Consider the following 15,799-nt stretch of genomic DNA (forward strand, 5'->3'; position numbering starts at 1 on the left):
GTGGGAAAATGGGACAGTTAAAATAAACTTACAGAGATAACAGAATAAATAAATAATACAGGCATGACCAATATCCAGGAATGGGCTTTGGTGTGCCATCCGTGATGCACAATGTGAGCCTACCTCTCTGTTTAGATAGAGGTCACGTTAAATAAGCTGCTCAGGTGTACACACATGTTTTTTTTTTATTCACTTTTTTCTAGAGCAGAATAATTGTCAATAGTTCTTTTGTTGTGGTTTTAAGTTATAGAGGTTCTGGCCTATTTCTTTCAGGAAAATGGATTTATTATATACAGTGTGCATTTTCCATCTGACAGCAATGTGTTAGGAGTTAATTATTTATAGTTCTTGCTGAAGCTGATTTGGCACTTGAGTCACTGAGTCTATAAAGAAATAATGGCTTGCTGAAATCCACAACATGAAAATAGATGAGGACATGATCTATGTTTTAGGCTTAGTAGGGTAGGCATTGTCCAGCATTATAGGTATACAATAATGCCAGAATTGCTGACAGAGACCAAGTTTGGAAACAAAGGTGTTAACTGTATAAAGGAAGATATGGTACTTAATATCATTAAACCAGGAAAATTGGTTTGCTTGCTCATTTCAATTTCTATCCTCTTCATATAGGATTTATACCAATCCAAATATTTTAATTTAAGAGAAAGGGCTAAAAGTATGAAATTACCTTTATGGTAGAAATTACTTAGATAACTGTATTTTCAAGTACAGTAACTGTCTTAATGGAAATGCCCACTTTACCCAAAGTGTGAAGGGGAGAAGTGGGACTAATTAGGGAGCCTTATCCCCCCTTTCCCTCTTTTCAGACTCTCAGTCACCAAGGCTGTTAGCTGCCCTGTAAGTATTTCACTGTAGCTAGTTTGTTTTCAAGTGAAATTTCACAGTAGCATCCCAGGGCTGAATAGTTTGGCTGTAAATGAAATATATACAAGGTGCTGATGCACACTAAGGATACAGAAGAAATGCTAAGGCCTAAGAACACACCAGTGGACTATGTAGTTCTTAAAGGGGCAGTGTAGGAGAGAACTGGACTCACTGTATGTAAAGCCAGTAGGAGCTCTCTGAAGGAGCAGGACCCTTGGGCAAATGGGAAGTTGGGAGAGAGAAGCTCAGAGGTCCTGGTTACAGAGGTCTTGGAAAGAGTCTCTTGTCGGTGTCTGGCAGTATTGTTGGATGAGACAGCCAGCGAGTAAGTAAAGCTGTAGGTAGGTCTCTGTTACTTTAAGTAGAGGTCAAATGGGAACCAAAGGAAATAACTTTATTATCTGGAGGTGGGGAAAATTCAGAATGGCAAGAGGCAGGCTCAGAAATGAGACTTGGAAAGCTTATTACATCCCTTCATCTCTTCAGTTGACACACATTTATCATACCTACTGTGTTCCAGATGTCGCTGTAGACTGTGGAGAGCAAACATGAAAGTCACTGCTTTTGTGAAACTTACATCATTATTGGGGAAACAGGCAATAGCAAAATAAGTGAACCATGCGCTACATCAGATCTTAACTGTTACAGAGGAACAAAGTGAAATAGGAGGGATGGCTTGGGGTGTTGCAATTTCATGTGTGATGTCCTTATATTTCAGTTCACTGGTAACATTTCAGCAAGCTCCTGAAAATGATGTCAGTGTGTTATATTCTCTTGCTTAGAAAACTAAGCCTACTCAGGGACATATTTTACTTGTATTTAACCTGTGTCTAAACAATCTGTCTTGCTGTTTGAAAATTTAATTGCAACAGGAAATAAATAATATGTGTGAGCTAGAAAAAGGAGAAAGGGATAGTGGAGCATTTGGATTAGTATAAACCTAAAAGGAAGGGATGATTTAAAAAAAATGCCCTGTTCCTTAATTTCTGGGAAAAGCTGTGCTAAGTGAAACAGAGGGTCACAGGTGTGTGGCAGCTTTGCCATCACATGGCTGCAGTCTGCAGAAGTTGTTTCTGACATCATTGGTTGGCGGTCAAATAACACGGTTTATTTTGACAGCCGATTATCGTACATGCTTAGGCTTTAATAAACTCCCAAAGCTTCATGTCTCAGAAGCTTAATCCTAATTCCTCACATTGTAGCACTGAAGTCTTATGCTTGTCTATCTGTTGCAGGCTTGTAGGAAGCCAACTTCTGGGAGGCAGACAGGATGGCTAGCTCGGCTCGGGAGCATCTGCTTTTCGTGCGGCGTCGAAACCCTCAGATGCGGTACACTCTGAGCCCGGAGAACCTCCAGAGCCTGGCCGCCCAGAGCGCCATGCCTGAGAACATGACCCTGCAGCGAGCCAACAGTGACACGGACCTGGTGACTTCCGAGAGCCGTTCCAGCCTGACTGCCAGCATGTATGAGTACACACTGGGGCAAGCCCAGCACCTCATTATCTTCTGGGACATTAAGGAGGAGGTGGACCCCAGCGATTGGATTGGACTTTATCACATAGGTGAGTACAGGAAAGGGACTTGTGTGTACTCAGGGCGAAGATGTTTACTCAGACAGACATTGTAACATTCTTTAATTTCTTATGGCAAAAAAAATGTGTAGACACTGATGACTCTGGGAATGTTCTTTCTTCCCTAGGGGAGAGGAAGCAATGGCTTTGCTTATATGCATTGTATTGTGTTTCTACCAAGTTAACTATTTGTAGATATTTCAGTATTTTCTTCCTAAAACTCCCATTGTCCTTACTCCGTAGTCTTGTGGAAAGAGGTGATTATCAATAGTTATGTACACTGTTAACCTGATATAAAACCATTTTGTATTTTCTAAAGGGTGAATTTCAGTAAACACAATCTGCAGGCTAAGCTATCTCTTTTGTTTCTCAGAAAACAGTTGCTATTTATTAGTTCCAGCTCTGTTTAACTAATTTTTTATCGATTACTCATAGGTGAATAGGTGATGAATAAAGCATCCCAGAAAGTGAAAGTTGACTTTATTTGAAAGTAAAGTCAAAACCTACCAATTAACCACAAAGAAAAATCTAAACACAACCTGATAATAAAATCTAACGGTCTCCAAAGACGGAGAACATTTTCTGTGAGTGGACAAACTTTTCAAAATTAAACAACTGATATTTTTATTAGAAAGAGATTTTTGCTTTCAGTGTAAATTACAAGCCGAGCATCTATTTTTATTTCTTAAAATGAATAAATTAAGAAAAAAAAAATATCCTGTTTTTGTCCCTTATGTCTAAGTGTTTCTTAGGCAGGGGCGACTTTGCCCCCTAGAGGACACTTGGTGGTGTCTGGAGACATCTGAGCGGCTGCAGCTGGGTAGAGGGATGGATGCGCGGCTGGGCTGCAGCTGCTCAGTTCGGCAGTTTCCTCGAGAACTGTCTTCCTTCAAACAACATTAGAACCACTTTGAGAAACCTTGGTTTGCTTCAAAAACCAACAAAACCAAGGTTTTTGTTAAGATGTTAAATCCACTGAAACTTGTGTGCTTTGAGACTAAAATGTTGATTGATATTTACTCATGTAGCTCCTTTCTTTTGTGCTGAGTATGTATGCGTATTTGTGTGTTTGTGTGCGTGTATTTATGTATGTGTACATATGTGTATATATGTGTGTATAGTATTGTGTGTATGTACATATGTGTATGATGTGTGGGTATATGGGTATGTCATGGGGTGCATGTGGTCAGATAACATCTTCAGAATGTTGGTCCTTGCCTTCCACTTTGAGGCAGGGTCTCTTGTTGTTTGCTATTGCGAATGATAGATTTGCTGGCCCATGATGTTGAAGATTCTTCTCTGCCTGTCATTTCTATCATTGGTGTGTTTGGGATTACACATGTGTGTGCCCCTGTGTCTTGCTTTACCTGGGTTCTGAGGATATGAAGTCTGATTAACAGGCTTGTGAAGTTTTAACCAGGGCTATTAATCACTGAGCTGTCTCCCCAGCCTGCACTTAGGTAACTCATGTTGACTAGTAAGAAATATAAAATGGCAAAAAGTTCAATGAATTGGTATTACTTTTTCCTTTTATGGTAACACAAACAAAAGGGCATAAATTCTTCAAAGTTCAACATTTCCCGTTGGTGCATTTTATGTATTCAAAGTGAGGAAGACACATGATTTAAAAATTTTATGTTTGCATTACTATACTCACAAAAGGTCTTACAGCTTTTATGGGATTTAAGAAGTAAGTATTAGTTTTAATGTAATATTATCCTTTGTATCAAAGCCACAGAATTTCAGCATTCTCATATTTACATTTTAGAGGAAGAAATATATATCAGAGTTGTAAGTCTTAAGTTAACCCAAGAGTATATAGCTAGAAAGGGCAAATTTTTTTTAAAAATTTTTATTAGCATTTTCCATGATTATAAAAAAATATCCCATGGTAATTCCCTCCCTCCTCCCCCCACACTTTCCCATTTGAAATTCCATTCTACATCATATTACCTCCCCATCACAATCATTGTACATACATATATACAATATCAACCTATTAAGTACTCTCCTCCCTTCCTTTCTCTTCCCTTTATGTCTCCTTTTTAACTTACTGGCCTCTGCTACTAAGTATTTTCATTCTCACGCAGAAGAAAGGGAAAATTTTTAAATGGATATCTTTTGAAAATTTTTTACCATTGCTTTCAAATATTTTTCTAACTGTATTTACTTTTTCTGAGACTACAATTATGCCTTTGCTATAGATTATTTCATGTTCTACAAAGTACTTAGGCATAATTCATTTTTCTTTCATCTATTTTACCTTTGATATTTAAATTTCATGTTTTTTTACTTATCTTGTTTCAAGTTTACTATCTCTTCCCTTTTAGTTTTAATTCTGTTGTTATTTACACCTATCAGATTTTAAATTTACAATTAACTGACTTTTAATTTCTGGACTTTTCATTGTTTTGTAATTTTGACATTTCTTTTTTCCTTTGGTTTTCGAGATAGGGTCTTGCTTAAGCCCAGGCTGACCTGGAATTCACTATGTAGTCTCAGGGTGGCCTTGCACTCATGGTGATCTTGCTACCTCTGCCTCCCAAGTACTGGGATCAAAGGCGTGTACCACCACACCCAGCTCTAATTGACATTTCTTATATACTAATTCATTCAGATTATTTTTGTTTCATTCAGTTCTTTCAGTAACTGCATTAATGTCTGTTTTCAATGTCAACAAATGGGCTATCTCAGGGTCACTTTCTATTAGTTGTTTTATTTCTCCTGTTTCTTGTTCTTGTGTTTCTTTGCACATCTAACAATCTTGGATTTTACACTAGACACAGAGGAGGCTATGTGTAACAATTATGAGTTCTTTGAGACAATGCCCTTTATTCTTGTTGGCATTTATTTTCTTAAATTTATGTAGGTTTTCTTTTATATTCTGTTGGGCCAATAGAAAGTCTATTGTAGTTTTCCATTATTTGTAGTTTGGTAGAAATTAGTCTCTAAGATTGGTCCACCTCATGGCTTGGGGAAGGTCTTAGATTTGGGCTTTGATGACACAGAGTTAGAGTAGGCATTGCGTTAGGACATTAGATGTATTTCCTAGTGGCATTTCAGATGCAGATGTGTTAGCTAGGTGCTCAGACTGTGTACCAGGTCTCCTCACCTGGCTGGGTTATGGCTCCAGTTTTCTCCTGAACTGCTAGGCATTTTGTACATCTGCACTCTTATCTCTGTAGCAACATCCTTCCTCCAAATTCCCTGTTGTTTTTGAGCATTTATAGTTCTGACCTTTGCTAAAGATTTACAGGAGATCTCCGTGTAGACTTTTGGTTTTTATCCATTCATAGCTCTTTCCATTTTCCTGGCCTGGGCATACTAGTCAGTTTAGTTGGTGCCAACTCTGATCTCTGCCTGTAATGCTCACAGAACTGCCATGAACCCTTGCTCCTCTTTCTTCTCTGACAACACTGCCTGAGAGCTGGACAATCATGGAGTCATATCATAAATTCTCCTTTTTCTTGATTATAGTCTTATATTGCCAATTATCCATGTCTGATAAACACTGCTACCTAACATTTCAGTTACTTACCTCAAAAAAGGTAGTGGGGCATCAAGTCTTTCTTTATAACCTGAAGCAGAGGTTCCTTCCTCAACTTTGGGTTGTTAGAATGGGATAGCCATTTCCTGTTCTTTATTTTCCTGCAGCCAAGATAGAGTCCTGATAGGATGAGAAGGGTATCTAGTGAGTCCTCAACTTTTGGTGTATCCTCCCCCAGTTCAAAAGAGGTTTAACACTATGATAATCTATGAATGGCCCAGGAACGGGCATGTGCCTCAGTTCTGGCCTTTGAGATCTGTGAAGACTTTGGGAAAGCTTTGTCTTCCAATGAAAAAACCAGAGCTTCAGAGCTTCATGAAGACAGAATCTTTTAAAGTTCCTGGTTTTATTTTTTTTTCCCCCCTTGAGGCTCTGGTGAAAGGATGTGATATCTTGAGCTGCTATATCCATGAGGAACCTGGAGACATCAGTCTGGAAGGATGGTAGAGCAGAATGATCCAGAGTATACTGACCCTCCAAAGTCCATGAGAATTATTCCCCTCATTGTTTAAGTCACCATTAGTATCCTGAGACAGTAGCACAGTTAGATGAAAATGGGAAAGGAAGATTTCTTAACATTTGCTTTTAAAGGAAGAGTAAAGAATGAGTGGTCTGTTGCTTCAATGTGTAACTGCTTCATGGAGAATATGTAGGGCAATTCTGATAGTTTCAAGCCACTGGATTGTTTTTCAAGAAGTAAAAAAACTGAAAACCATTACTCCAAACCATTATACATTTTCAGATGCTTAAAAGATCAAGGTTTTGAGAAGAACTTTTTAAAGTGATTAATCCCTGGAAAATATGCAAAACAATTTCATTAGGTACAACTAGCCATGAATATCAAAATGATCCATTTGAAGAGGATTTGAAAGACAAGAAGAAATATGAGGCAGGGTGGTCAAAAGATTCTGAAGTACAGAGTAAGTAACAAGTTTAAAGCTAAGCAGAAAAATGCATAATAATGTTTTTGAGACAGGGTCATGCTGTGTTGTTTAGGCTGTTCTTAAACTCCTGAGCTTAAGTCATCCTCTTGTCAAAGTTTATTCAGTTTATTTATCTAAAAATACAGGCTTGGACCACCATTCAGGGCTTCCTAATAGATTCTTTCTAGGACTATGTGAAATGGATGTGCTGAGAATCAAGGTTTTATTATAACATTGTGTCAGGAATGGCTTCAGCTTTCTATACCTCTGGGTAAGAAGCAGCTGCTCTCTCCTGAGTTGTGTCCTAAGAAGCTAGACTGCTTCCTAGCAACTTCTCATATTTATGGAACACAGAGATGGTCTCTATAGAAATAAGACCCAAGTGAGAAGGAAATTGGTAGAACATGTGACGTGTGGCTTATTGGCACAAGATGCATTTTGATTGATTGTGCTTCCTTTGGCTTACAAGTTCTTCCAAAGTATGAGTGTTTTTGTTTGTCTAATTGTTAGTAATGTTTTGCACTGTACAACACACTCCAGATGACCTTCAGCACTACTAATCTGGAGGAAAAATATATCCACCTAAACCAGAACAATAAAGTTCTTAAAGGCATGTTAGCAAGTCAAAATATTAAGGCAATTTAGAATAGCTGGGAAATGGAACCAGCCTAGATGTCCCTCAACTGATGAGTGGATAATGAAGATGTGGCACATTTATACAATGGAGTTCTACTCAGCGGTGAAGAAAAATGAAGTTATGAAATTTGCAGAAAAATGGATGGACCTGGAAAGGATTATACTAAGTGAGGTAACCCAGGCCCAGAGAGCCAAGCGCCACATGTTCTCTCTCATATGTGGATCCTAGCTACAGATGACTGGGCTTATGCATGAGAATGAAAATACTTAGTAGCTGAGGCCAGTAAGTTAAAAAGGAGACCTAAAGGGAAGAGAAAGGAAGGGAGGAGGATACTTAATAGGTTGATATTGTATATATGTAAGTACAATGATTGAGATGGGGAGGGGATACGATGGAGAATGTAATTTCAAAGGGGAAAGTGTGGGGGTGGGGAGGGAGGGAATTACCATGGGATTTTTTTTTATAATCATGGAAAATGTTAATAAAAATTTAAAAATTAAAAAAATATATATTAAAAAAATATTAAAGCACTATTTGCAAAAACTTTGAGTGTGACCATAGGCTAATTATATTTTCCCACCAGAAAGTTGCTACACATCGAGATTCCTAGACATGATAGCTTTGTGGATGGTTTTCAGAAGTCACTGGGTTTATAATTTATCACTAGTCTCCAAAAGTAGAATTGACCCTTCAAAAATGTGCTAATACTACCTAGCACCTTCTCCAGAGCTTATTAGATTAAAAAAAAAAAAAAAAAAAAAAGACCCAACACAAGCAGGCTTCCCTGCAAAATCAAATGGGATCAGCTTAAAGAAGAGGCAGGAAGTATTACATTTATTTCAGGTTCACTCACTGTCTGATTCACCTTAACCTTTGGTCACATAGCTTTCCTGGCTGTTCAAAAGAAAAATACAACAGGCTTAGCTGGTTATTTCTCATTTGTAAGCAATTCCTGGCATCTGACAAAAGAGAAAATGCACATTCGGAATATATAACAGTGTGTACAGTGGTGCACACCCATGTTATCCAAAGCGCTCGTCTGCAAATTGCTGCTGACCTCTGACTAGGTAAAACTCTGCAGTATGTAAGCCATTGTACTGTGTCCTTTATAGAGAAACTCTTACTATGAAAAAAGTTTATTTGAACTAATTAACAAGTTTGGTGATACAGGCATTTCATATTCTGGCTCAAGCTTGTAAAATTGACATGGACCTGCAGAAACAAGTGAGTTGCTAGCATATTTCTGGACCATTTGGTATCTATATGCTCTTTATGTCTTCAAAGACAGTAGCACAATTGTATTTTTATGATTCCTATTTAAAATGGATTATGGTTGATGTATTTACTGTGGTTCATAATGTTAGTCACACACACACAAACACACACACACACACACACACACACACACACTTCTTTGCACTTGAATAGTAAAATAAAGTAAGGTTGCAACAGTGAGCCAAGACATTAAGACCATAAATTTTGGAGCTTTAAAATCCCAAAGATTAAGCTGGTGTCTTATGAATAAACAAGTAAAGGCCAGAATGGTGGTATTCTCAATTTTGTTGAGGCTTGTGTCTAGTGGCTTTCTTTTTTTCCTGTGCTTGGAAATATGATCCCATGTTATTTTTTAGTTATTTGCTCACCACCTGTGTGACTTTTATGCATTTGGCTTAGCAGTGCTGCCATTAATATTTCTTAATATATATGAGTAACAAAGGACCTCTACAGCCATTTTTCAAAAAAGACATCTAAATAGCTAAAATGTGTATGAAATATGCTTACCATTACTAATCATTAAGGAAGTATAAGTCAAAATGACAATGTGATATCATCTCACACCTTTTACAGTAGCTACTATCAAAAAGACAATGGGTAAAATGTGTCACTGTTGAGGTGGAGTATAGTTCATTTACTTTGCACTATTGGTATGAGTATATATTAGCCCAGCCTTTAGGAGAAACAGTGTGAAGATTCCTTTAAAAAATTAAAAATCTAGTTACCATATGATCCAGAAATCCTACCCCTGGGTATATAGTCAAAGAAAGTAAAATTTTTATGTTGAAGAAGTATCTGCATTCCCATGTTCATGGCTGCATTATTGAAAGTAACTAAGAAATGGTAACCACTTATATACCTATCAACTGATAAAGAAAATCACACACACACACACACACACACACACACACACACACACACACACACATACTAGAATACTATTCAGCAGTATGAATGAACTTGAAGGACATTTGTTTCAGTGATTTAACCCATCTGATTAAAATATATAAAACTATTTATCTACCCTGATCTTGTTCTAAGTAATGTTGCTAGAGGTTTGCTGTCTTATATATTCTTTTTTTCTAGCATGCATTAACCTTTTTTATTTTTTTTTTTTCTGAGGTAGGGTCTTGCTCTAGCCCAGGGTGGCCTGGAATTAGTCTCAGGCTGACCTAGAACTCACAGTGATCCTCTTAACTCAGCTTCCCAAGTGTTGGGATTAAAGGTGTGTACCACCATGCCTGGTCATTAACTTATATTTACTTATTTTCATATTTACTTATTTATTATGAACTTTACTGTATGAACAAATCACATGTAGGTCACATTACCCTCATGTGATCTTCTTTTATCCCTTCTCCCTTGCCTCCATCCCACTGAGTGCCCTTCTCAGTGGATTATTGGTATTCACCATGGGTTACAAATGCATCAGTTAGTTTCTGTGAAGGGGGGGGGATGCCTCAAGAGATTCTTTCCAACCCTCTGGTTCTTATAATCTCTTTGCCTCCACTTCCACAGTATTCCCTGAGCCTTCCTGGATGTGTTATAAGTCTACTTTAGTTTTGAGTTCTGTTCAGCCTCTGAAATTTTATTTTGATGAGTTTTGAGTGTCCTCAGTGTCTGTCTTCACCTCCCTGATATAGGTTGTCATGCTAGCAGTGAGAGCAGCACTCATGTTTAAACTTCCTCTTCCTTTGAAATGTCTTCTGGGCCTAGTTAGATGTGATAGAGGTGGCTTGTCTAGTGCTAGGCAGTTGGATATCTTTCCTTGATGTCTTGATGGATCTTGTTTTTCCCTGGTTTTCACTTCCATCTGTTCAAAAAAACACAAATTCTTCAACCAAGAGTGAGAGCAGCACGGATTAAAGGGGAAAGCCTAGTTAACTGAGAGACACTGTGATTGGTGTAGCCATTTTTCTTGGCTGAAAACTACTGGGAGCTTCTCTCTAGAGTCGGTGACTATTGTATCCACAGGATTCTGACTTAGTTCTGAGTATCAGCTATGAGTTCCTTCCAATTGAGTGGGCCTCTTATCCAGTCAGAGAGCTTATTGATTACCCCCGTAGGCTGTGTGCCACTATTGCACAGGTATGTACACCTTGTCCAGCATATTTATTTTGTAACTTGCAGGATCCCCTGCTTGTTCATGCTGTTGGTAGCTATTACACCCCAGCAGCTCACATAACACTTTTCAGTACTATGAAGGCTAGCCATCAGGGAGCTAACTTCTTTCTAAGTTCCGGCATGATCTCTCGATATCCTGTGTTTGCAACTTGTAGAGTCTTCACCAATAGGTTCTTACCATTTAGCTGTGGTAGGTAACTGAGTGCTTTGGCAATAGCCCACATTGTTTTGAGGAACTCATGGGTCTTCCTGACCACCAGTTCACTGTAGAGTGTAACCCAGTTCTAGCACTGGAAATTATAAGCCATGGTTTTAGGATTAAGCTTTCTCTACCCTCTCTGTGGCCCTTCTGCTTGGGCAATCCCCCCTTCCTCTTATTAAGTTTATATCTTTTAGTTTGCTGTCCAGGTGGAAGGTATCTATGGTATTGATTCATGTTGATGATAGTTTTCTGTATAGCTTCCCCAACCCATTCTTTCCCTTTCCACCCCATGACCCTTCTACCCCTGTGTTCTGTGCTTCTAGATGCCTGTCATATATCCTTTCCTCTTCCCCCACCATTTCCACTTTCTCATAGCTTCATTCTAGTTACATGTGAGTACTCCTGATGCATAGTACTACTTTCATTCAACTGAAGTGGTTCCAAGTTAGGAACCACACATGAGGGAGAACACATGCATTAACTTTTAAGAAATGGCTTTTGTCTGTGAACTGTGTGACTGAATGAAATGTTTCCCCATAGCCTTATGCATTTTGAATTCTTTTCCCTCCAGCTGGTGGCAGTTTGGGAAGTGAAGCCTTGCTGGAGGAGGTGTGCTGCTGGGGGTAGACTTCGGACCACCTTCTCCCTTGCCAGCACTCAGCTCACTCTTGCTGATTTCTGCCAGCTGCTGTGGCAAAATGTGATGTCCAGTCACTGCTCTCCCATCCCTTTCACTGACATACTGTAACTTTCCCTTGAGACTGTTAGCCAGGTGAACGCTTTCCTCCTGTCAGCTGCTTGTGATCTGGTGTTTGGTCCTAGCAATAAGATGCATCCCAAGTGCTTTGAAAAGCTCTGGAGTTTCAGTGCCTGAGGGCTCAGGTGTGCCAGGCAGAGAGACCTATGAACTCATGGAATGATGAGTTGACTGATCTGGGGGAAAATATTTAACCCTTTAACACCTCAGAATCCTCTTTTGTAAAATGTGACTATGAAAAGTTCTATGGTCAATGGATTAGAAGGGATACTGTGGTGAAAACTTCAGCAAGGAGCCTGGCTCATTAAGTCCCTGCTGGCCACAAACCTTTTTTTTTTTTTTTTTTTTTTGGTTACTGCTACTACCTGTGCTAATATCAAATAGTTTTCACGGTTTGAGCTGTAGCACAGCTCACATAATTACTCCATAAGAAAGAGATTTTCAGATTCAAGTAACACCCTGGGCCACTGCTGCTTATAGATAACAAAATTTGTTTCTTTGAAACAGAGATCTAGAAATTATATGAGCACTTGAAATATTAATGATGAATAATAAAGTGTTTTAATTTTAGTAAATCCAAAATGATGGAAAAGCTCCAAGTAATCTTAAATTCAATCAAATGAAACAAATAGTTAATTTATTAGGTACTTCATTTCCAGAATAGCTATCAAATATAGTTGAGTGCTGTTCTTATATTCTTTTGACATTTTTCTATGATTACTGGCAAGAAAAAGTTGCTGGAGTTCATATCTTTAAACTTTTTTAAAGCTCTCAGAAAAAAAAACAACAACAGAGTTTGGAATATGAAATTGTTTTGTAAAACAGCTTAACTAAATTACTTTTTGTTACTTAGTTATGTTAGTCAAGGTAGGTAAGCTTATACTGTAATGATGAACTAATCCTGAATCCTCAAGGCTGAATGCAACAGAAACTTAGGTTTTGTCACTGCTGTGTTCTCTGTGTGGGTTCTCAGGGGTTTTGATTCATTCCGTCTAGTAGGGACTCAGACTCACTGCCTTCTTTTTTTAAAAAAAAAATTGTTTATCATTTTTATTTATTTATTTTAGACAACAGACAGAGAGAGAAAGAGGCAGGTAGAGAGGGGGGGAGAGAGGGGGGGAGAGAATGGGCGTGCCAGGGCCTCCAGCCACTGCAAACGAACTCTAGACACATGTGCATCTGGCTAACCTGGGTCCTGGGGATTGAGCCTTGAACATAGGCTTCACAGGCAAGCGCTTAACCACTAAGTCATCTCTCCAGCCCTCACCACCTTCTTTATTTTCATCATGTTGGATCATAAAGCCTACACTGTTGTCCTTATGCTCCTTGGAACCTAATGACCCCTTTGAACAGGTGTCAGAGGAAGAGAGAGCTAGAGACTCATACCAGCTTGTTGTAGTTACCTTCATGTTGCTGTGATGAAACCCCCCCCCCCAAAAAAAAAGCAGCTTATTGGAGGAAAGTGTTTGTCTTGGCTTATAGTCTCAAGGGGAAGATTCATGATGGCAGGGAAAGATGGCATGAATGGAACTGGACATCATCTGTGCCACAGAAGTTGGAACCAGCAGCAGGAGAGTGAGCCCAATTAACACTGGCAAACTGGCAAAAATTGCAGAGGCGTTAGAGGAAGAGACAGACTCACGCCAGCTCTTAAATCCTTTGGTACCAAGGTGATACGTTTTAGTTTCTGCCTAGAGCCCCTCCTCCAGCATTTTCAGCCTTATTCTGCCCACTTGCAAAGGAACCAGGCAGTGTGGAGCTGTTGACCATTTAGGCAGCAGTCAATGTTTTTTGCCATGGAGAATATGTCTTAGTAATGTGCTTGGCCCTCTAGTCTCTTCCAATACCCAAGATAACCTTGCATATACAAGAATAGATGCTGGAGGCTAGAATGTATCACACTTTGGTGTACTTTGCATGGTGCTCAGAGGTTAAGTGAACAGTCATTCTCAGGGCACTACCAAAGACAGAACCATTGTGCAGACAGATGCTATGGAGCCTGAGCTCACAGCATCCCAATGGCATTTTCTGCCATCATGGACTTTATTTTTAAAATGCATGTTGAAGATTTGGTTCATGGAGAAGAGGTGTTTTTGAAATGGTTATGAGAGGCTTCTATAGACATTCTGTAAGATTTTGAAATTGCATTGGTTACATTGATTGTGAGCCTTATTAAATTAATTATCTTCTATCTATTCATTGATATGATTTTTTACTTTCTACTCAGTTACTATAGAAATGTTACCTCAATAATATTTGTGAATATTTTGTAATGGAGTTAAGATAACATTGGCAGGAGGTACAGAAATTCTTCTTTCTAATGAAAACCATTGCTAATCCACAAAAATAATTGCTTGCCAAAATTATAGTTTTATAGCACGTTATGATTAGGTTTTTATACTTTTCTCAGGATAAAAGTGGGTACACCTATAGAGAAAGCATACTTATAATGCCATCTTTTAATTCTCATGTCTTCAAGTCTGTTTTGTTTGCTGTCAGAGGCCTTTTGACTTCCTTGGGCTCATTTGTGCTTGGTATCTTTTCCACTGACTCCCTTTTAGTCAGTCCTTGGCACCCTTCAACTGTGTCTGCTGTAAATCATCTCTGTCTTTATGATTTTCATCAAAAGAAAGTGAGGACCTTTTGAAGTTGGTACATTTCTGTGTTTTTACCTTTTCTGTTACTTTTGATACTTGAACTTACACTTTATGTATTTTCTATGTATCATGCTCTTTCATAGTTATTATTTTCCTGTTTTTCTGCCCTCTACTTATTTCTTTATTTCCAATTCCCACATTCTTCTTTGCTTGGAAGTTAAACAGTCTAGTTTCATTCTGTTAGTGGTTAGCCTTTAAATTTTTGACATGTATAATTGAGTTAACAAAGGCTATGATGAATTGACAGCTCTACATGCCTAAAACTGCAAGAGTCTTAGGATCTTTTCATGACAGTCACTTCTGTCCCAATCTTCTTTTTATTGTGAACAACATTTGATTCCATCTTGGTTATTTTATTTTTGACTTTTTATTGACAACTTCTATATATATACAAAATATACCATGATCATAATCCCCTCCCACCACCCTTCTTTGTCCCTCCTCCTCTGACCCCCCTTAATTTCTTCTTCCTTCCAACCAGTTCTATCCTGTCTTAACATCATTTACTCTACATTAGTCATTATTTTGTTTTCCTCATAAATAAGGATTTATCCCAGCTAATATAGTCTGTATAACAAACTTACAGAAAGTGATAGCTTAAAACAACATTACATTGAATAAACAAAGAATTTAAGAAATTCCCTCAAAATAACAAAAATTCTACAATAACAACAGATACAAACAGTGATGTATTTGAATTAGCAGCACTAGAATACAGTTTGCTTGATTTTCTTATAAAATATGTATGCATAGGGCTAGACAGAAGGCTTAGTGGTTAAGGCACTTGCCTGTGAAGCCTAAAGACCCAGGTTCAATTTCCTAGAACTTATGTAAGCCAGATGCACAAGGTGGCACATGCGTCTGGAGTTTGTTTGCAGTGGTAGAGGCCCTGGGCATACTCATCCTCTCTTTCTCTCTCTCTCTCATAAATAAATAAATTAAATTTTTTTTTAAAAAAAGTGTGCATATAGAAATAGTATTACAGAATGAATGTCAGTGTGTAGGAAATGTTTAAAATTTAACCTTAAATCTCTTTGTTTTCCAAACCAAAGAATATCATTTCCCCTTGGTTAGCGTAGGTTATAATAATGTATATGCAATATAATAATAACAAAATCCCCTCTTTATTTTCTCTATTGGATTTTTCCCGTAATGGGTCTTCATGGTCTCCATTTAATTTTGCACCATCTATTTTTATCACTATTTATAAATTAAAGATAT

The 15,799-nt window shown here is 38.2% G+C and overlaps 1 protein-coding gene across 3 annotated transcripts in view; it reads left to right on the forward strand.

Moving 5' to 3' along the window:
* The window catches only part of Hecw2 (HECT, C2 and WW domain containing E3 ubiquitin protein ligase 2), a 397,209-nt gene that overhangs the window by 146,586 nt on the left and 234,824 nt on the right, over window positions 1-15,799 (forward strand). For all 3 annotated transcript variants that reach the window (XM_045146802.1, XM_045146800.1, XM_045146801.1), the window contains exon 2: window positions 2,121-2,447. In XM_045146802.1, coding sequence (XP_045002737.1) covers window positions 2,156-2,447 — 292 coding nt within the window. In that variant the 5' untranslated portion in view covers window positions 2,121-2,155. The remainder of the gene's footprint in view (window positions 1-2,120; window positions 2,448-15,799) is intronic.

Source organism: Jaculus jaculus, chromosome 4, assembly GCF_020740685.1.
Source record: "Jaculus jaculus isolate mJacJac1 chromosome 4, mJacJac1.mat.Y.cur, whole genome shotgun sequence".
NCBI lineage: Eukaryota > Metazoa > Chordata > Mammalia > Rodentia > Dipodidae > Jaculus > Jaculus jaculus.